Below are 22994 nucleotides of genomic sequence, written 5' to 3'. Positions count from 1 at the left end.
AAAAAAAAAAATCTCTGAAATAAATAAACTGAACCAATCATACATGTGATTTATGAGAAATTTTAAAACAATGATATACAAGGAGTATAACCCACGATTGCAAGCTTAAATGGAAGTTGAACTAAACATTGTTATGATCTCAAATCAACATCAATAGGCTGCTAACCGTGCAGGATTAGTGAACTATATTCGAACAGAAACTGGCATAAATCAACTGATAAATACACCATAAGAAAATAGAACAAACTTCATTAGCTACTATGATAATTCGCCGAGAGCAAAGTTAGAACTAAGAAAAGGGTACAACTGCTATTGACCAAAGAAAAACTAAGCTAAATCGCTAAAAATTCCTATACACAAGAAAAAAAAGTGTAATCGACCAACCAATTAGGCATCATAATTGGTACGTGAAACAAGCCTTCCCATTCTTGTAAGACATTCTTATAATCTTCAACCTTGCCACTTTACATGTTCATTCTCATATGGCTCAGCAAATCTTTGTTGCCAACGTTGTTCACTCTCTTTCAGCTCTAAATTTGGGTCTGGTTTATCAACTCAACTCGACTTTCCTGACTTTTTCTGAGCCGGTTTTTTATTTTACTTAGTGTCAGAAGGGGAAAACAAGCAAAACCTTGGAGCACAAAATAGTCGTGCCAAGTTTCAAGAATGTAACAGCCAAGATTAGGAGATTACAAAGAATACACAAACTTTACATATCATGGTCTATGAGTAGTACATCACGAATTCAGACAGTAAACTCCAATTTTACCCTACAAGCAACGTATAAAGATCCCTCAACCATAAAATAATAATAAATATGTAAATTACATCAGGGTCCAGCAAACCCATAATGGATCACTATCATACAAGGAGAGGAAGACGAATTCAGCTAGGAGCCAAGCTCATCGTACCCACGAAACAGAATCAATTTCATCCCTGGCTGCTTTATATAGTTCGAGCCTTTTCGCACACTGTTGTCTCCTCTCCATCAATGCAGGGTCTTCGTCCAACAATTGGGACAGCTGTTTACCCTACAGCAAGGAAAATTTCATCAAGGACATTGAAATTATGTAAAACAGTAAGTACATAAAGTTCGGCATGGAGGAATAGAATGTGAACGCATAGTTACATCACAATAGAGGATTAGTTTATCATGACAAACAGAAAAAGCGTTGAGATGATAACTTCGTTTCAAACCATAAATTAGTTTCAACACAGACACGTTCCTTTAAATAGCACCATCATATAAATTTTGATGGTTCATTTATATGTTCTGTTCATGGCTGGCTCAAACTACTACAAATTCTAAGAAATACACAACTGTATACAGTGTTTGAAGCACCTCAACAGATATAATGGACCGACAGTCAACAATTTTTATATTGATACAAATAAAGCAATTTGCCAATCTTTATTATACTTTTTATCAATAAAATTCACACAAAATAACAGCTAAGACATAATTCTGAAAGTAAATTATCACATAAAAGCAATATGCAACTGAGTGATCTTTCCATGGTATAGCTATTTTGATAGGAGTAAGGGTCTTAACCCTAATATCTTTGTAAATACTAACCTAGACAAGGCCAAGCCTTGGCTGGTTTACTCTAAAAAAAAGAGGACGGTTAATAATGTTAGTTAGCAGTTGGCAATTAGCAATTAGGAGTTAGGAGTTATTTTTCTGTTTCAAGCCCCAGTTATAAATAATAGCTGGGAGAGTAGTTAGGGGTCTCTTTTGGAAAGTTAGTTTCTGAAACTTGGCAGAGAAAATTCTCTGAGGAGCACTGCTCTGGGAAACAGAGTTGTATACAGAAAATTCATCAATTCAATGAAGAATTCATAAAGATTGTTTTCTCTACCCTCTTTTCTGGTGAACACAACATATTTACTGCCAAGCTTGTAGAAAAAGATGTTTGTATGCAGCTGATTGTCTCCAAGAGTACTTCCCTATCCCAAACAATTATCAAAGTTTTTACGTATAAAGGTGAATGGTAAGATAAATCAAATAACAGAAAGGCATGTCATCCACTCTCCTCACTAGTGCCTCCAAAGGTCTTCTTATGGGTCTGGTCAATAACTAATAAAATCTATCTGTTTGGATAAAGATAGGTTTTATACTAATTTTCCAACAACACTTACGTTCATCCAAAATAGATGGTGATAATAAACAGAAGCAAGGTGCAAGAGAGAATGATGTACCTCTTTCTTCCCTATTTGTGTGTAGAAATGGTTTAGCAAATACTGTTTTGCTTGTCTGACCTGGCAATAAACCACAGCCTTAGGAATTGTGATCCTAAGTGTGTCTGCCACCAACCCTATATAGGATGACACATTCGATGCAATTCTCCTGAAATGTCCCTCTGCATATCGATCAATGTTTGAGGCAGCAGGACTTCCACTTTTCTCCACTTCTTGAGGAAGTTTTCGGAAGAAGTCCACAGTGAGATAAGATGATTCCATGTCTACAAGCCGAAGAGTTGTCTTCTTACTCTCTTCACGAAACCTTTCTAGAGCCTCATTTGCGGCAGCAGCTAGTTCGGCTTGAAATGTTGGGAAGCGCTTCAGTTCCTGCAGAGTCACATATTAGTATCTTAACTAACTATCCCAGCAGTTTGTAAACAAAATAAATATAAAATATACTCCCAAAGGTTACCCGAGTTTCAGCTATTGATTTCCTTACAAGTTCTTTTAGAACGAAGTTAACCTACCAAAAAATCAAGAAAAGGAAGCTTAAATTTTTTACTGTTAGATAAAAATTAATAACCAGAGAACAAACCAGAGTGCTTACAGCATCCACTGAAGCTTCAGCTGGGCCTCTAAAGTAACTGAGAGCCCCATCAATCAGGCGCCTGTAACCTTGCTCTGGCGCAATCAAGTGAGGCTGATATCCATCAGCCTCTGATACCACTTTCCTTACATTCTGGAGAGAAAGGTGCCGGTCAAATGGAAGCTTTCGTAAAGCAGCAGGAAGTTGATTGTCAAAGACATTATATATCCTATCTCCTCCTGGCCGCCTAAGAACAAAATAGAAAAATAATATGTAAATAAAGAGACCTATCAACAAGTTTGTCAGACATAACAAAGTCAATCCAAACAATAATTTCAAACTGTTTTAGCTTATGCAGTGGACAACTAATCACATCACAAAGGTTCCTATTGCTGAAAGCACATTTTCAATCAGAAGTGCATAACAAACAAACCATTCATCATTTCAAGCTGTAAAGCCCAGATACGTCAAAAATGGCAAAGTACCTGTATCGGACACGTATCCGATACGCTTAGATACGTACCCAAGAAGTATCAAAAATTAAATTTATTTTTAAAAATTAAATTTAAACTGGATACAGTTGCGATACGGCTTGGATATGGCTCCAAATATTTTGATACGGCTCGGAAATGGCTTGGAAACGGCTCCAAATCAGCTTAGCTAAAAACTTATTTCAGATTGAGTGAATCAACAAAATTGAAACGGAGAGTTTCACTTCATCTTTCACTTTCCCATTTCTTCTATCATTCGTGAGTTAGGAACAAAACAGAACACCCTAAAATCAAAAATCAGCTAGGGTTCACGGTTCAAAACTCATCTATTTCTCCATTTTCATCATCGTTTTGAGGTTGGATTATGGGCTTCACGGTTCGACATTTGAAATGGAAGGTACCCAGAAAGCAAAGCTAAGAGGATAACCCGCACAACCAGGTTCGACCCATCGTATCCTTTCTTCTTCAACACCTCTGGCGCCACGTAAGCTGGCATTCTGCACGGCGTGAGGAGCATCCCGGATTTCCGCTGCTCAGGCAAGGCAAAGAAGACAAAGTTGGAGACCTTGAGTTCCTCATTCTCATCAAGGAGGAGATTTTCGGGCTTCAAGTCAGTGGGTGTGTTCTGAACTTTGTTCCTCTTCTCTCTTCTCACTTCTCTGGACTTTAGCAACAATTTTAACATTTTTTCTCCATTGCTGTAGCGGTTCAAGTCAGTGGGTGTATTCTGAACTTTGTTTCTCTTCTCTCTTCTCTTCTCTGGACTTCAGCAACAATTTTAACGTTCTTTCTCCATTGCTGTGGTGGTAAAATCTCACAAACTTCCTCTTTCATAAATTTATATTTTCTATTCATTTTATAGCAATATTCAATAAAGTAAAAATATTATTCTTGCATTTTTTCACAGCTGTGTTTAATGACAAAAAATGAGTTTTGGTTCTGACTCTAGTTTTAGAATTCCAAGTAACTTTGGTTCATTAGAATTTCAAGATGATCATGCTCCACTTTGGGCATTTGTCACTATAAAAGATAAGCTAGGAGATGGAGGAGGCAACAAGCTATGGAGTTGTAATTTTTGTGCTAAAGTGGTCAAAAGTTCATACTCAAGAGTGAAAGCACATTTACTTAGAATATCAGGTGCTGGTGTTGCTCTTTGTCCTAAGGTCACTCCTGAATATTTGGCTGATTTGAAGAGAATTTGTGAAGAAGCTGAGAATAAAATTAAGCCCAAAACTATCCCACTACCTTCAGCAGCTCCAGCAACCTTATCCCAGAAAAGAAAAAAATAGGAAGTGGTACACTAGAAAGGGCTTTCAATGAAGATGAAAGAAATCAACTTAGAGCAGAGATAGCAAGAATGTTTTATTCAGCTGGCTTATCATTTCATCTTGCTAGAAATTCTTACTATGTTAGCTCTTATTCATTTGCTGCAAACCATAACCTTAGTGGTTTCCTTCCTCCTAGTTATAATACTTTAAGAACAAGTCTTTTACAACAAGAGAGATCTGATATTGAAAGATTGCTCCAACCTATAAAATCTTTATGGCTTATAAAAGGAGTTACATTGATTTCTGATGGATGGACAGATGTTCAAAGAAGGCCATTGATAAATCTCATGGCTGTAAGTGAAGGAGGACCAATATTTTTAAAGGCTGTTGATGGTTCTAAGGAGTACAAGGACAAACACTATATGGCCAGCATAATAAAGGATGTAATTAATGAAGTAGGGCCAAAAAATGTTGTTCAAATCATAACGGATAATGCTCCTGTTTGTAAGGCAGCCGGGATGTTAATTGAAGCTGAGTTTCATCATGTATTTTGGACTCCTTGTGTTGTTCATACTTTGAATTTAACATTGAAAAACATATGTGCAGCTAGAAATATTGATGGAAATGAAAATATTTTCAATGAGTGTCATTGGATCACTCTCCTAGTTGATGATGCATCTTTTATCAAGACTTTCATAATGACTCACTCTATGAAATTGGCTATTTTTAATGAGTTTTCATCTCTTAAATTGCTTTCTGTTGCTGAAACCCGTTTTGCATCAATGGTTGTCATGCTAAAACGATTGAAGTTGTTGAAACGTGCTTTGCAAAATATGGTCATTAGTGACCAATGGAATAGTTATAGAGAAGATGATGTTGGTAAAGCTGCCCATGTGAAAGAACTTATTTTAAATGATATATGGTGGGATAAATAAGACTATATTCTTTCTTTCACTGATCCTATATATAGCATGCTTAGAAAATGTGACACAGATGCTTCTACTCTTCATTTGGTCTATGAAATGTGGGATTCCATGATTGAAAAAGTGAAGACAGTCATATATAGGCATGAGGAAAAGGAAGCAAATGAAGTTTCCAATTTTTATGATGTGGTTCATAATATACTGAATTTTAGGTGGAGTAAGAGTTGTACTCCACTTCATTGTTTGGCCCATTCATTGAACCCAAGGTAAATTTCAACTTAGTTACTGTCTCTTGAAAAATAAAAATCATACTATAACAAATTTTTTAATCATCTGTAGGTATTATAGTGAAGAATGGCTTAGGGAAGCTCCAAATAGAGTTCCTCCACATCAAGATGATGAAGTTTCGAGAGAAAGGAACAAATGTTTGAAGAGATATTTTCCAAATGCTGAAGAAAGAAAAAATGTTTTTGTTGAATTCTCGAATTTCTCATCTTGTGCAGTTGACTTTGCTTTTTTTGATTCGATTGAAGATAGGTGGACATTGGACCCAAAATCTTGGTGGGTAATGCATGGATCTTCTACCCCTTTACTTCAAAAGCTTGCCTTAAAGCTTCTTGTACAACCTTGTTCTTCATCTTGCTGTGAGAGGAATTGGAGTACGTACTCATTCATTCATTCTATGAAGAGAAACAAAATGGATCCAAAAAGGGCTGAGGATTTGGTTTATGTGCATTCCAACCTTCGTCTTTTGTCTAGGAAAGAAGAAAAGTATACTAAAGGAGAGACAAGGATGTGGGATATTAGTGGAGATGTACATGATCCACTTGATAATGGTGCTGGATTTCTTGAATTGGCTGAATTATCTCTTGATGAACCAGACTTAGAAGTTATGTTTTTTGTAGATGATAGAGATGGAGAAAATGAGTGTGACAATGTTAGAATTAAATAGTATAAAGGAAGAACATTTTTTTTGTGATAGTTCTATATTTCTTTTGGATAAAACTACCATTTCTTTTGTGAAATTCTACCTTAAATAGGGGTAAAGTATGTAATTTTTTTATGTGTTCATAGACAAGGAAAGATATGATCGCATGTATTTTTTTGTAAAATGTGATCATTGATATGTAAATGTAACACATTAATATAAATTATCAATATCTCTTTATAAATATTATTTCATTAAATTCATGTTAAAGTATCTAAGCCGTATCGTATCTTAAAATTTAAATTTTTTTCGTATCCCCGTATCGGTGTCGTATCAAGTATCCGGGCTTCATAGATTTCAAGTAATACTAAATTTTGTAATCACCAAGGAACTAGGTATAGTAGTTTGTCCAGAGTAGAAGCAGCTCAAGAAAAGCAAACCAAGAAACTAGGTAGTTTGGAAAAAGAAAGAAAGCATACTATTGCAAGAATGCAAAATCCCTAATGATATAGATCAATGTTAAATAAATTAAAATTAAAAAGCACATAAATTTTGGTAATAACTATTTCCACTTAGGAACAATAAAATCACTGAAGTGGTTATAAGTCTATATGCTTTTAATTTTCATTTTTTTAACATTAATCTACATCATAAGGGATTTTGGTAAAAGTATTTCCACTTAGGAACAATAAAACCACTAAAGTGGTTACAAGTCTATAACTTTTTAGCCACTAATTACTCTTTGACCATCCTTAATCAGTTCAGTGGTTAAATATTGATCTTACAATCTTTCCCTCCAATTTTTGGGGTAAGGGACGGAACAAGTGTTCTTTCCTTATTCCATCATAAAAACATTCAAATAATAAAATGGTAATTTTGTTCTATTTTCCACTTCATTCTATTTAATCCATCACCATTCCAAACATGCCTAAAAAAATGGGAGTAAAATAAAAATCTGCTTAGTTTTTAATAAGGGTAAGATACAATTTGCTTTATCACAACTGAAGGTCGGCAACAATTTGTTTGAAAGAAATAAAAGTCTCTCAATCTCAGCAGAATCATCTCAACTGATGATTTTCCCAGCAACTACAACTGACTCCAAAGTACCAGAAATAATGACAGACCTATGTGATGTAATGTAACACTCCACTGTAACAGCACCGGTATTTGGCACAATTGACTTCTCTAATGTACATGATATTAACTGATGTAAGTACTTATGTTTCCTATTATGATTTATTGTTTTTTGTGCTTATATTCCTGATCCAATCCTAGGTAGGATCTGTAGTTCACACCCTAGGCGCTACTACCCTTTATTTGGATACTATAAGAAAAGAAAAAGAACCCTCTTCCATAGGTAAGTTTCGTTAAGAAAAAAACTCTACTCTATTCATTCGGCTGAGCACCAAATTTATGGGTGCTTGCATCCCCTTTCTATTACCCAAAAAATATCTTCGAAATAAGGATTTTCATCACTTTTCCCCTTCTGTCTCCCTCCTTACAATGAATTCAAACACAGCACAAAAATAGAATACGGTAGAAGATATTTACCCTCCATCTAAATGCTCCTTGAATATCCTCTCAAATGCTCGGCAAAGTTCTAGGATAGTGTATAACTGAGCCTGAATCAGAAATCAACATTCAACAAATACATAGGACATCATGGAATGAATTTTACTCTCTAAATAAATCATCACAAGAACAAACCACTCACCCCAGCATCAAGAGCAATAGGTCTCCCAAGATGATCCATCTCCAATTCAAGTTCCTCAATGCTTTTGTTTATTAAAGACACTATACTAGGTATCCTTGCCCTGATTACTGACTCCAAATGCTACAAAATAAGCTCACATGATTTAAACGATAACCTATCTCAATAAAATATCAGTAGGGAATATCATCAAAAGGCAAACCTGTGAGAGAAGTTTTGCAAGGTATTCTGAACCCATTTTATTGGCCAAGTGCCCATAATCAGGACTGGTTGCAAAATACTCACGCTCCTTGCGTCTAGCAACAATCATATCAACATTTTTATTGATGTCCGCTTGAGATCGATTTACTATACCAACCCAAGGATGCTGCAGCCGATAAGACCTTCCTTCAAGGACCTAGAGCATATAAACCCAGCCAAGAGGATAAAGCAGTTATATAATTTTACAGGAATACTTCAAACTGGAGTATCAAAGGAATATATGCATCAAATAAGAAAGAGAGATATTACATCCAAAGAATTAGTTCCTTTGTCCATCAAATCTAGCTTTGTCAAGACCCCAAATGTCCTTTCACCTAGGCAGATTTAATGGATTTTAGTACAAAATTAAAACAAACAACAGGTAATAATTGGGTATTCCAGGAAGTTATAAGAAAATATACCTGTGGGATCAACTTCCCTAGCAAGTTTAATAGCATCAGAAGTAGCTATGTCCTGATTGGCTGGAGATATTGCTAGTATGATGCAATTAGGCTGTTGAACATAAAGCATGATTAATGTATGTAACTTATTTTTCACAGATACTTTAACAAAGAAACAAATTTTACCCACCCATCACCAACAGAAATGTATAGAAAGGAATGTTATTTGAAAATTGACAGTTCATAATGGTAAACCCAAAATATATGTGAAACTAAATAATGCGTCCACATCCTCATTTATGTGGATAGATAATTAGGAATGGAAATAAGTCAGGATGTCCAACAGAGGCCTACAGCCTATCTTCGTAAAGCCTAACTCAACTTGACCTAATTGTACCCACCCATCACCAACAGAAATGTATAGAAAGGAATGTTATTTGAAAATTGACAGTTCATAATGGTAAACCCAAAATATATGTGAACTAAATAATGCATCTACATCATCATTTATGTGAATAGATGACTAGGAATGAAAATAATTCAAGCTGTCCAATAGGGACCTATGGCCTATCTTTTTAAAGCCTAACCCAACTTGACCTATTTAAATAATAGGCTTAATATAGACTTTTTAAAAGGCTTAATTAATTGAATAGATCAAACTTGAACTAAAGAAAAAGTCTATTAAACCTATTAGAATGATCTATTTAAAACTCATAAAATTTATAACAATATATTAAATAATTTTATATCAAAATTATAATATAATATTATATTAAATAAATTAAATTTTAAAATGAATAAAATCTAAATTATAAACCTAATTCTTTTCGCTGGAGTTGAAGAGTGTTTCTATTATATACCTCGAAGAAAAAAAATCATACTTGCTAGAGTCTTTTGCGTTACTGTTGTTTGATCTGTATTGTATGCATAATATTGATTTATATTTGTGCTGTATCGATTACGTATTTTGATGAAATAAATATGTAATTTTATTACACATATTTAAAGTCTTAAACCATTTTTTTATAGCTCATTTAAATATATGTCTTGTGTGTTTTATAAAGATATACCTATTTAGATCGTTTAATAGCCTATTTATAAAAAAGCTTAATCATCGATTGAAGGTCTCAATATGAAGTAAATCATTAAAAAGACTAATAGACTAAAACATACTTTTAAAAAGGCTTTTATATATGCATGGTTGAAACACACAAATTCATCCACATGTTTTCTCACTTCTCTCTCTTTCAACAAGATATCTAAAGCCTAATAAGAGACTAACTTTAATCTGTATATCTTCAAAGGCCCACTTCCCATTGATAATCTCTTTCTTAACCAAAAATTGACTTCTCTCTCATTTCCAATCTCTTCTGCAACTGTTCACCACTGGTGCACTTTTGTAGCAACCACGTGATTCGAACTGCCTCTTCGTGTGTAACCAAATGCAGCTACACCCATGTTGATTGTCTCAAACACCCTAATAGGCGTAGGCCACCTTTAGTGAAGGTTTATCAGAGGAAGCCTATAAATAGGACAGCTGCAGAGGATTTGAATTGTCAGTCATAACTGTATTAGTTATAACTGTATTTTGTTTCATGCTATATAAATAGTTAGTTAGAGAGGGGGGGAAGATATCTTGGGAGAAATCGGATATTGTAAGGAGAGACTGGAACTCTCGAAATTCTAGTACAAAGGTGCTGTATTGTTTCCTATTCTCTTGTTCAGAGAAGATTCAATAAAAAAATTCTATTCTTTGTTCGGTACCTATCAATATGGAATCAGAGCTCCATCCAGGAGCTGTGGTATTGGTATCATTTATGTGCAAAATAACTACCAGAATGGAGTCAAGAATCGAACGATTGGAGCAATGCATGGAGCTGTGGAACCACGATCAAGAAGCTTGGAATTGCGAGTGAGAAGAGGATCGAAATCGAGAGGAAGAACGATTCCAACGACTAGAAGCATTGGTGGAATCCTTGGTTTGCCATTTTGGAGAAGATGCGAGAAATGACGCAGCGTGTCGGACGGCAGAAGAAGCAGAGCGACGGGCGGAAGATGACCCTCGGTCAGATGCGACAGTAGGTGGGCAACCTGTCGGAGTGAGTGAATGATGGAAGAAGATGAAAATTCTGGTGTACGAAGGAGAAGAAGACGTGTTTGGGTGAGTTAATAAATTGGAACGCTATTTTCGCTTGCAAGGGACCGAGGATGGGGAGAAACTTTAGGCGGTGATGTTGGCACTTGAAGGTAAAGCTCTAAGTTGGTTTCAATGGTGGGAATCATGTCATCCGCACCAAAACTGGGAAGTTTAAAGCAACTATTATTGGTAGATTTCAGCCTGCCATGGTACATAGTCCTTTTGTGGCTTTATTGGCTTTAAGGCAAGAAGGCATGGTGGAGGACTTTGTTTCTCAATTCGAGAAGTTCGCAAGAATACTGAGTGGGGTAGGAGAGAAACATTTGATGGATATATTTGTCAATGGCTTGAGGGAAGAAATTGGAGCTGAGTTGAAATTGTATGAACCTCTGAATCTATCAGCAATGATGAAGAAAATGTTGATGATTGATCAAAAGAATGCAGCACTGATGAAGAATGGTGTTGGGGCCGTAGGGAAGCATGGGAGCAATCATAAACCATCCTCTTTTTCTCGTGGATACAAGGCAGAAAAGGGGAGTGGGAGGAACATATGCTAAAGTTGTTTCAGCTGCATCGTCTGCTGGTAGTAATGGAAGTGGGTCTGGATTTAGAGGACGGGGTGGCAATTTCAAAAGGTTGTCCAATGCGGAAATGCAGGAGAAAATAAGAAAGGGGGAGTGCTTTAGATGTGAGGAAAAATATGGGCCAAATCATATTTGTAAAAATAAACAGTTAAAAGCAATGTTGGAGGAAATGGAGGGTATGAATGGGAGTGAGGAGGACAATTCAGAATGTGGGGAGAGAGGGGCAGAATTCAAGCAATCATCGTTAAATGGTATTACTGGATTTACCTCCAAGAGGTCCCTTAAGGTGTGGGGTGAACTTGGTCAAGAGAGGGTGATAGTGTTGATTGATTGTGGGGCTACCCATAATTTCATCTCCCATGAATTGGTAAAAAGAGCTCAATTACCAGTTCAAGATACGCCTTCCTACGTGGTAGAGGTTGGTGATGGACATAAGGTTCGATGTAAAGGTAAATGTGCTGAAGTTGCCATGATGATACAAAGGGTGCCTATCAAACAAGACTTTTATTTGTTTGAATTAGTGGGGGTAGAGATGGTTTTGGGGCTGGAATGGTTGGCCAGATTAGGAGAAATCAGAGCAAATTTTGAGCAATTAACTCTGAAAATAAGGGTGGAAGGGTAGCTGGTCACATTAAAGGGGAACCAGAGTTAATGAAGGGCAGAACTTCATTGAACTCTATGATTAAGACTATACAGCAAGAAGGGGAAGGTTTTTTGTTGGAGTATTGATTGATTCAGCAGCCTGTATTGACTACAGTTCTGCGACAATATGCTGATCATGCCATACATCTTAAGGAGGGAGCTGCTATTCCCAACATCCGGCCCTATAGGTATCCTCATTACCAAAAACTAAAATTGAAAAGATGGTTAGTGAAATGCTGGTAGCTGGAATTATTAGACCGTGTTTGAGTCCCTATGCTAGTCCTATTATTTTAGTAAAGAAAAAAGATGGAAGTTGGAGGTTTTGTGTGGACTATAGGGCCCTTAACAAGGTGACTATACCTAACAAATTCCCTATTCCCATTATTGATGAATAGGGTAATGCTGAAATTTTTTCAAAACTGGATTTGAGGTCCGGTTATCACCAAATCAGAATGAGAAATGAGGATATTGAGAAGACAGCATTTAGAACTCACGAGGGGCACTACGAGTTTGTAGTGATGCTTTTTGGGCTCACTAATGTGCCATCAACCTTTCAATCTTTGATGAATGAAGTGCTGAGACCATTATTGAGGAAGAATGTATTGGTATTTTTCGATGATATTTTGATCTACAGCAGAAATGACGATGAGCATGCACAGCATTTCGCTGCAATAATGGATCTTCTACAGCAGAATGATTTAAAGGTGAATGGAAAAAAATGTATTATTGGCCAGTATACTTTGGAATATTTGGGCCATATTATTTCAGCGGGTACTGTGGCTGCTGATCCAAAAAAATTAGAATCTATGTGGATTTGGCCTCAGCCTAGAGATATGAAGAGCTTGCGTGGATTTTTAGGTTTGACGGGATATTATAGACGGTTTGTGCAGCAATATGGTCTCATTGCTAGACCATTGACTCAACTCTTAAAGAAGGATAGTTTCTTGTGGAGTGAGGAAGCTCAAGTTGCTTTTGATAGACTCAAGCACGCCATACCTTACTGCCCATGTTGGCTGTTCCAGATTTTTCTAAAACTTTTGTTTTAGAAACTGATGCTTCAGGAACAGGTTTGGGTGCAGTTTTGCTTCAAGATGGGAAGCCTCTTGCTTTTTGGAGCACTGCTTTGCCAGACAGAAATCAGAAGAAATCAGTGTATGAGAGGGAGTTGATGGCAGTAGTTAAAGCTGTGCAAAAGTGGCGACATTATTTTTTGGGAAGTCATTTCATCATACGGACAAACCAAAAAGTTTGAAATTTCTCACTGATCAACGGTTGTGGGCAGAGGAACAGTTTCGTTGGATTTCAAAATTGTTTGGATATGATTTTGAACTACAGTATAAACCAGGCAAAAATAATACAGCAGCTGATGCTATGTCTCACCGAAGCTCTTATTTTTCAATTTCGATTATAAAGATGGCTGATTTTGAGGAGTGGCAAGAGGAGATTCAACAAGATGCTAAGTTGAAGGGTATTATACAGGATTTATTGCTAAACCCAGCCTCTCATGAAGGGTACGTTCTGAAAGATCAGAAACTATTTTATAAAAACAGTTTGGTGTTGCCTAAATCTTCTGCTAAGATTCCCATTATTTTAAAGGAATTTCACTCTTCGTTGATTGGAGGACACTGGTTATTTTAGAATAATTGCCAATGTGGTTTATTGGGAAGGTATGAGGAGTGATATAAAGGAGTTTGTGGCTGCCTGTGATGTGCGTCAGAGAAATAAGTATTCTACTTTGACTCCAGCTGGATTATTAGAACCGTTGCCAATTCCCGCTGTTGTATGGAGAGATATATCCATGGATTTCATGGGGGAGCTGCCAAAATCCAAAGCGAAAGACACTATTTTAGTCGTGGTGGATAGACTAACGAAGTACGCCCATTTCTTGCTGCGGAGTCATCCTTACACTGCTGGAGATGTGGCAGCCATCTTTGTGCATGAAATTATGAGGTTACACAGCTTCCCTAGTTCTATTGTGTCGGATAGGGATATGATTTTTATGAGCAACTTTTGGAGAAGTTTGTTCAAGGCAGTAGGTACCCAGCTGAAGTTCAGTTCCACTTATCACCCGCAATCGGATGGTCAAACGGAAGTGGTTAATAGGAGTGTGGAAGTTTACTTGAGGTGTTTAACTGGGACAAGACCCAAAAACTGGAGTTTGTGTTTGGCTTGGGCTGAATTTTGGTTCAACACAAACTATAACGCATCGAGTAAAATGACTCCCTTTCGGACTTTATATGGGATTGACCCCCGAACGCTTTTAAGGGGTACTGTGATTCCTTCTCGAATGGAAGAAGTGAATCAGCTGCTGCAAAGCCGTGATGAGTTGTTGGTTGAATTAAGGGACAATCTTCTTAAAGCCCAAGATGTGATGCGGGTACATGCTAATAAACATAGAAGAAAGGTGGAGTTTCAGGAGGGTGATTGGGTGTTTTTGAAACTTCAACCTTATCGTCGAAGGTCTTTGGCTAAAAGAGTGAATGAAAAGTTGAGTCATCGATTTTATGGACCTTTCAAGGTGCTGTCTAAGATAGGACAGGTGGCATACAAGCTGGAGTTTCCTCCAACGAGCAGGATTCATCCAGTGTTTCATGTTTTATTGTTGAAAAAAAATGGTGGGTCCGTTAGTTCAGACACAGCCACTGCCGGAAATGTTGTCTGAAGGTCAGGAATTGCTGGTTTGTCCACAAGCAGTTTTGGAGGTTAGAGAATCCACTATGGGTGATGTGGAAGTTTTGATACAATGGCAAGGCATTCCTTCTTGTGAGAATAGTTGGGAATCTGCTGCGAGGATACAAGAGGCATTTCCTGCCTTCCACCTTGAGGACAAGGTGAAGCTTTTGGCGCCGGGTATTGATAGGCGTAGGCCACCTTTAGTGAAGGTTTATCAAAGGAAGCCTAAGAATAGGACAGCTGCAGAGGATTTGAATTGTCAGTCATAACTGTATTAGTTATAACTGTATTTTGTTTCATGCTTTATAAATAATTAGTTAGAAAGGGGGGAAGATATCTTGGGAGAAATCGGATATTGTAAGGAGAGACTAAAACTCTCGAAATTCCAATAGGAAGGTGTTGTACTGTTTCCTATTCTCTTCTCTTGTTCAAAGAAGATTCAATAAAAAAATTCTCTTCTTTGTTCAGTACCTATCACACCCCCTCACGCACTTTAAAATCGAAGTGTGTCAAAAATGTCCAGCCACCATAATCACTGTGCTTGACTACATTTCTCTAATCATTGTCGACATCTATGGCATTGCCATTCCCTTCTTCCGGACTGGGGTTAGTTTGCTTGTTTTTGCTTCCTATAGCCAGGGTTTGGCATTTTTTACACTGTTCACATCAATTTCTCTTGCTTTTGCATTGTCCCATGGCCCAAACAGATTCATTTGCTCCTTCTAAGCTTACTGCTTCAGTTGTGATCTCAACTTCTGCTCCTCATTCCACATACAGTAACTTCCTTCGATGGTACAAGGTGTATCATGCCTTTATTTCCATTGCCTTTGTTGCACACACTAGCAATTCCTTCACCAATATCTCTCACTCTACGTCTCTTGCCGCAAGAGTTGTTGATTCTAGGACTACTACTACATTATCAAAGTCTATTTTCTTTTATCTTTCTACTTCTGGTTATTTACCATTGATAGTTATGACCAATGAGCCTCAAACACAATCTTATGGTCTTGGTATTGTTTATCTCCTTCCATCACTATTCATTAATAATGTTCTTTATATTCATGGATCTCTCTTTAATTTGTTATCCATCAATGTCTAACTCATTCTCTAGATTGCATCATATAAGATAAAGACTATTTTTCTATAGGACCAAAGTTCAGGGTGGATGACTGATATCAGATTAGTGTCACAAGGACTTTATCATCAATATCTCTTGGTTCAAGTTCAGTTAGATCATTCCAGTCTGCAAGCATATTCGCAGTATTTGCAGTTCCCTTCCTAATCATATTAATCACTGAGCTTCATCTCTTTTTAGTTTAGTTCATTATGATGTTTGGGGTCCAAGTTGTACTATGTCTAAGATTTAGGTATTTTGTTACTTTTTTTAATGATTAATCCAGTTGAACTTGGTTATATTTAATAAATATTTTTATTTTCTATATTGCAATCCACTCTTCTTTATGGGAATATTCCTCATCATTTTTGAGGAAATGTCCTTACAGCATGCTACGTTATAAATTGGATGCCTTCTTCCATCCTTAACAATTAGCAACCGCACTTTGTCTTGTTTCTTCATCAATCTATACAATCTTATATGATCCGTTGGGTAGTTGAAACATGAATTCATCCATATGTTCCCTCACTTTTCTCTCTTTCAACATATATATTTAAATTATTAACAACAAATCTTGAGTTACAATATAATAGTTAAGGCTTGAGGAAAGGATATATAACTTAAATTTATTTGTTTCTAGTAAGATCTAGTGAATCTCATTTTTGTACCTTGTTTGACCCTTCAACTATCTCTAGCTAGAAAGAACTTTGATACAGATACATTGAAATGCATCTTGACAAAAACTATAGCAGCTGATGGCTGTTTTTCCATGCAAAAGCATGATTGAGGTGCTATTCCAAACCATTGCAATGAGCACTTGCACATGTACCTAAAGAGACCCATCAGCATATCTAACAACAGAAGATGCTTACATCCAAAGTTTTGTAATTCAGTTGGGGAAAAAGACAAAGCAAACTGATTGAGCCCACACCAAGGATATCTCCAATATATATTCTCTGCATAAGAGAAAAGTATATTTACCTTCTCAACATAAGTGCGAACCATAGTTTCAATTTCTTGTACAATGCTCTCAGGCTGTCCCTCTAAGAAAGATAGACAAAGTTCTCAATTAAAATATAGAGTAACATTTTATGCAAATAATTGATTTGTAATTGGAAATTATATGCAACCCATACCTACAGCCACTTTAGTCAAACCCGGTAAATCAATCAAGGTTAGGTTGACAACTGTTCAAAACAAAACAGGAAAAGCCATAAAATTAGTTAGAAAATAAGGTATAGCACTTCAAATTACAGCCATTTTGTGCATATAAGAATACAATGAAAAAAAAAAAACAGTTAAATATGCTCAATTAAAAATTCACAAATGTATGAATATTCAGAAATAAGAATTTATAATACAATTAATTGACAAGTATTATTCTTATGATCTAAATTACATCAAATTCATGTCTATTTTCACTAGTACAGTCTTGAGCAAGTTCTGAAGAAATATCTGCCCCTAACATCAAAGGAAGTGACAGTTGAGAGCTGCAAATCCAGCTCCACAAAACAGGAGGTAGATAGCTGCTGAAGTAGTTTTCAGCTGCTTTTATAGGCAGAAATAGTAACGAGTATTACTTTTAGGCTCATTATACATTAATATTTGAAAGTTTTCTGATAAACCTATAATTGCATATCAATGGAAAAGGGCACGTGGGTCAAACCATAACAGCACTTGATTTTCAGTTTTTATTTCTAGAAGCTATTCTTTCATGCATTGAGTCATTTGTTCCCATTAAGTAGGGGTTTATGGAGTACATCACATAGTGGTCAAGCTTAGTGCTTTGTAGTGGTATTGCTTAGTGCTTTGTTGCAGTTATTTTTAAATTAAAATAATTATGACCAGCCCTACAACGTTGATTAGACCAATACTTTGATTTTGGTATTCCAGTAGTCTGTTGTTTTCACAAAAGGAATATGGAGGTGAGTAGTCCTTTTGTGCATTTTCCAGTCAAAATAAGCATACTATTTGTCAAAATGGTTGGACTTTGTTGAAGTATAAGTATAACTTTATTCTGGGATTAGGGAGGAAGAAAAGAAAAAAAAAACAACTAATACTAACACAGAATCTATTATTGACTGAACATAATATGATCCATGGGTTGTCTATACTAGTCCTACCTCCAATGCAGCGCCATTTCCCAACTCATCACCAATGGTATCAAAACACCATAGGAGAAGAGTCGACTGTTCAGTTTTGGCACCAGTGCTCTCCCACAATCATAGCACTCTTGTTCCAGTGGAGGTCATAGTGTTTAGATTGCTTTTAAGCATCTATTTACCAATGCCATTGCCTCCTGTGAGATTTTTACCTGCTACAAGCAACCATTTCCAATAGTGTCATATCAGGGACTCCAACTCTCAAGAATGCCTTGATAGTTTTCAACAAAGCGATGCTATTTGCTGATGCTCCTGAGGCTATGATTAGCAAAACCTTTTTCCTCAGACACTTTGAAGCTCAGCATTAGCTTGGTTCCATACGCTACTTGAGCACTCAATCACTAATTGGGACAACTTGGCCTACCAATACACACATCATTTCATCACCTACAAAGAAGTTCTTAAAAATCATTCTATGACAATCATCCAATTGTGAGGGCCATTAAGAAGGACCATTTGCATTGTCTCTAGCAAATTTCTTGAAATTTGCTAGAGAGCAACAAGGTAAATAAAAATGGACACAGCCACCTCAATTCAGGCTACACATCATCTGAGTAGACCAAAAAAAACGAGACAGAATTCAAATTTTGGAAGACTGCCTTGGAAAGGCATAAAGGAATACAAACTCTCAAATGATAGTCCCCAACTCAAAGGCAATACCATTGTATTCAATTATTTCTCACAGTTAATAGAAGAGAATGGTTAACTCCAACCCTTTAAATTGAAGATAAGTAGATAAAATTAATAAATTTTTATTGAGAAAAAAACTACATAATATTTTAAGAATTTAAGAGTGTAATAAATGTTAACATTTTTTTGATTAAAAACTTGTTATTCATAAGTTCATAAACTCAGGTCTAAGGACTGAGATTCTCAAAATTGCTCATAAAATTCTCTATGTTTTACCTTTGACTATTTCAAGATTGTCTACATATATTGAAGACTAGCCTAAGACCACATGAATAGCATGAGTTCAGATTACGTGAAGAATGCAATCTCCTAGGATTGGTATGAAAAAGACCAACCTAAAACTATGTGAAGAATGTGGACTCAGATTACGTAAAGAATGCAACCTCTTAGGACCAACATCCTTGACTCAAATTGCATGAACAACGCAATTGGCTAGGCTATGAAGACATCTTAGGATCAAATGAAAAGCATGAGTTAGGATTGTGTGAAGAACATAACCCCCTAGAAATAATTATGAAGACATCTAGGTACAGATTGCATGAAAAACACAACTCCCTAGACTATGAAAACATCCTTGGCTCGAATTGTATGACGAACACAACATCCTAGGTTAGGATATTGTAGCCTAGGCTACATTGTAGCCTTAGGGGTAGCCTCATCTGCAAAACAAGGGAATATCAAACACTCAGACAAGATAACACAGCATATCGCCATGCCTATGCATTCAGTTGAGGCCAAGTAGATCTTAGCACGTTCTCTGCACCAATGCACTCAACTAAGGCTAGGTTTGGCGCAACACATCACCATATCAATGAACTCAGCCGAGGCCAAGGATAACTCAGCACTTTGCCATGCCGATGCAATAAGCTGGGAAGGCTCTTAATTTGGGGTAACCCACTTAGGCACAATCTTCAAGGCTGTTTTGTGGCCCCACTGCCATATGAAGTCAAATCTCAACTTGAATAAGCATTCATGCCTGTATATTTGGTATTCCATACACATTTGTCATAGGAGATCAAAGCCACCAGTAACACCTATAATCACATAGCCATTAGTAAGGCCTATAATCACAAGGACAATAGAATCATAGACAGTTATGCCACGCTAACACCATAAAGGCTCGCTTCCATATCATGGTTGTCCACCACTCACATCTACGCGCTATTCAACATTCACCATATTCTGTTCTAAGGTATGTGATCTATTCCTTGTTATGTTGCTGTTACAAAAACTAACTTGGAGTTCCTTTTGGCATTGTTCTAAATTTCTATTTCTTATGTTGGAATTTGATTCTAGCCCCCCTTCGTTCATCACCAACCTCTTGTACCAGCTCCATAGTGGCGTTCTCTAGACCATATTAGGCCAATTACTATTGGGCTCACTAGAGATATACCAAATTATCTAGCTTTGGAGATATTCATGGATTTTATTATTTTCATAGAGGATTTTTCTATTAGGTAGAATTTTAAAAACATGAGTTGTTCAGCAACAACTAAAAAAGATACACAGCTTCAACAATCATACCAGTTTGGCAGTTACTCAAAATGTAGTTATTCTTTCGTTAGTTTTTAAGTCATAACAAATAGATACATACTTGAAATGTAGATTTGTTTGCCTGTTTTGGTTAGCATTCCCTACTCTCAAAACGAAGGTTACACACTTTACAAACTGTAGAACTGAGGTCTCCCAAAAGGGAAAAAATATTATTTTGCTAAACAGAGATTGAATCACAGAAACAAAAGGGGCAAGTTGTTTCCAAATGTTGAAATTACAAAGTTCAAGTGGAGAAAGGAGAAACAGAAAAACTTTATATGATATGATATTGATAATTTGATTTGATACAATGCACTTAACAGTATTAGATATTCTAACACTAACTAATTAGGTCAATAAACTAATATTCTAACACTAAACAGTATTAGATATTAAAATAAACTAAATATTCTTTTAATTAGTTCAAATCTATATCATATGATAAATTTATTTAATAGATATCAGATAAATCAAGTAATAATAACAATTGATGCGCACCATTTGGAGAATAGATGCTAAGATGAATTGGAATAGGAGATATTTGTTTCGTCTTCCCTGTTACTCTATCAGTTTCATCCTGAATTTCTTGGCGTACCAAAGCTGCAACCAGAAAAATTGTTTTAAAAAAAGTGAGTTAACATAGTTTATATATATACAGAAAAATAAGAAAGAAACATCTGCGCACAAAATCTCAAACCCAGTAAACTAACTAATCAGTGTCACAACTCACAATTGTCATATGATAAATTGCTAGTCAATGACAAGTATTGACACTTGAACCCCATAAAAAATTAAAAATTTGTCAAACGCGTTAAATTTGATTATTTGTTAACATAGGGACACATGACGTGAGGATGATTCTAAGATTATCAGGAAGGAATATGAGAAATTTATCAGATTGATAATAGAAAATTGAAAGATGATTTCAGATGGCAGAGGCACATTAGCAAATATGCAATTTAGGAACTTCAAGCACAAAGACCGTAACAAGCATTAAAATTCTTTCATGGGTAAAGTCAATCAGAAAACAAAACCCATCTATAATTTGTTAAAACATGTCATTACACATTTACACTTATATGCAAGGAGGGTAACTGTCATACCAAAGTGAGTGAACTTTCTCCTAGGCAGGTGTAGAAACTCGGCATACTCTTGCGATCCACTTTCCATTTTATGAAGCTGTAACACCAATGGACGCCTTGTCACAATCCCTACAATTCATTCACACCAAAGAAAAGTACAATTTAAATTAAATCATACTTTATAAAAAGAGAAAAATAATAAAGAAAAATGAGAAGAAAAAAAAAAGAAAGAAAGAAAAAAAAACAAACCTGATCCTCGAGGCAAAAAGTCACGACCAACGATGCTCTCCAAAACTGAAGACTTCCCTGAACTCTGCTCGAATTTCAAAAGAAATCAGGCACAAAAAAGTTAAAACACGCCCCGTCAACAAAAAAGTTAAAAAAAAAAAGTTAAAAATTCGATTGTTTTTCTTCCACCCCGCCAACTTAATGATGTTATTATGGCTGGGAAAACTAAAATTCAGACCCACAGCCAAAACACCATTTCGAAAAAAACAGCTACATCCAGTAAAAATCCACAATAACAGAACAACGATAAGAACCCAATTCCAACTATCTTATTATCCACCGAAATTTTCAAAAACTCACACACCCACCCAGTAAGCAAAAACAAAGAACCCAAAATAGCCACCGCTGACAAAAGAACACTCTCCAAAACTGAACACTTTCTGAACTCAGCTAAAATTACAACAAAAGAAAAAAAAAATCAGAACCACAAAAAATTTTGCCTGAAAATTCGAAAACTCAACTCTTCAAAAAAAAAAAAAAAAACACACCACTTCCGAAAATTTGATTTTCGTTCTCAGCCACAAAATTCAAGGACGTTGACACTGAGAATGATAAAAAAAAAAATATCGATAGGTTGTGACGAACCTGGCCACCGACAACAGCAACAGAAGGAAGAGCTTCCCAGAGAGACGAGAAGGTGTTGTTATCAGCACCTCCATAGTCACCGAGCACCGTGCAAGCCCTCTGAATTCGGTTCACCAGCCCAATCAAGCTCTCCATAGTCGTCATCTCCTTTCACAAAACCCTAGATTCCCAGAACCAGCTTAAAACGACGATGTAGAACGCAAACTAGAGCACTAAAAACACGACGAAGATTCGAGAAAGAGAGATAAAACTACTGCGCCTTTTGTTTTCAGACAATGGTCAAGCACTAGTCACTCCCAGTTGAAGACCAGCTAATAGAACGGTACGCACCGTTTTGGACTTTTTGTTCGTGTTAACGAAAGTTGCGTTTTCGAAATTTGAAATTTTGAAACCCGAAGTGGAGTCCGCTGAAGTTGTTGGCAGGGTCCACCCCAATCTTGTGACTTTAGACGACTCAATCCGAACGTTGGATTGACAGTGCGGTGAGTCGTAAAAACGGCATCAGGAGCCAAATTAAACCGTTTTGCAATATCAAGGGTATTTTTTGTAAATCAAGCTAAAAGACAATAAAATTAATGTATGTATTGAAGTTTTAATTGTGAAACAGATAAGTTATCTTTTAAAAAAAACATTAAAGGGTGAAAATATAATAGGAACATTAGTAACTATCTTTTAAAAGCTAAACGCTACTTTAAATATATTTTAAAAAGTTAATTTTTAAAAATTATAAGGTTATTTCATTTTTTTTTAATCAACCTTGTACCACCCTCAATTT

The 22994-nt window shown here is 36.2% G+C and overlaps 1 protein-coding gene across 4 annotated transcripts; it reads right to left on the bottom strand.

Moving 5' to 3' along the window:
- Positions 1-19: 19 nt before the first annotated feature.
- On the bottom strand, positions 20-22590 carry LOC113848893 (dynamin-related protein 1E). 4 transcript variants are annotated; one of them, XM_027478291.1, is made up of 15 exons: positions 22220-22590; positions 21596-21659; positions 21368-21475; positions 20763-20864; positions 17016-17066; positions 16861-16922; positions 8751-8841; positions 8599-8663; positions 8291-8485; positions 8092-8211; positions 7929-7999; positions 2789-3014; positions 2654-2704; positions 2200-2568; positions 20-1031 (listed from the first exon to the last, which is right to left on the bottom strand). In XM_027478291.1, the coding sequence occupies exons 1-15, from the start codon at positions 22361-22363 to the stop codon at positions 903-905; spliced, it is 1848 nt and encodes a 615-aa protein (XP_027334092.1). In that variant the 5' UTR covers positions 22364-22590; the 3' UTR covers positions 20-902. The 4 variants fall into 4 exon arrangements, with proteins under 4 accessions (XP_027334092.1, XP_027334095.1, XP_027334093.1 ...); XM_027478292.1 differs by having other exon boundaries at positions 486-1031; positions 2681-2704; positions 22220-22451; XM_027478294.1 differs by lacking the exon at positions 17016-17066 and having other exon boundaries at positions 169-1031; positions 22220-22507.
- Positions 22591-22994: the final 404 nt, after the last annotated feature.

Source organism: Abrus precatorius, unplaced genomic scaffold (assembly GCF_003935025.1).
Source record: "Abrus precatorius isolate BTA unplaced genomic scaffold, Abrus_2018 Scaffold9, whole genome shotgun sequence".
Taxonomy (NCBI): domain Eukaryota; kingdom Viridiplantae; phylum Streptophyta; class Magnoliopsida; order Fabales; family Fabaceae; genus Abrus; species Abrus precatorius.
Note: the sequence above shows the minus strand (reverse complement) of the source record. Positions and strands in the feature narration are given on the sequence as shown.

Coding starts and splice junctions, on each gene's coding strand:
- LOC113848893 (XM_027478291.1), bottom strand. CDS start 22,363: ATGACGACTATGGAGAGCTTGATTGGGCTGGTGAACCGAATTCAGAGG. Junction 20,865..21,367: donor GAGAAAGTTCACTCACTTTG/GTATGACAGTTA, acceptor TTCTGGTTGCAG/CTTTGGTACGCCAAGAAATT. Junction 17,067..20,762: donor TAGCATCTATTCTCCAAATG/GTGCGCATCAAT, acceptor TGTTTTGAACAG/TTGTCAACCTAACCTTGATT.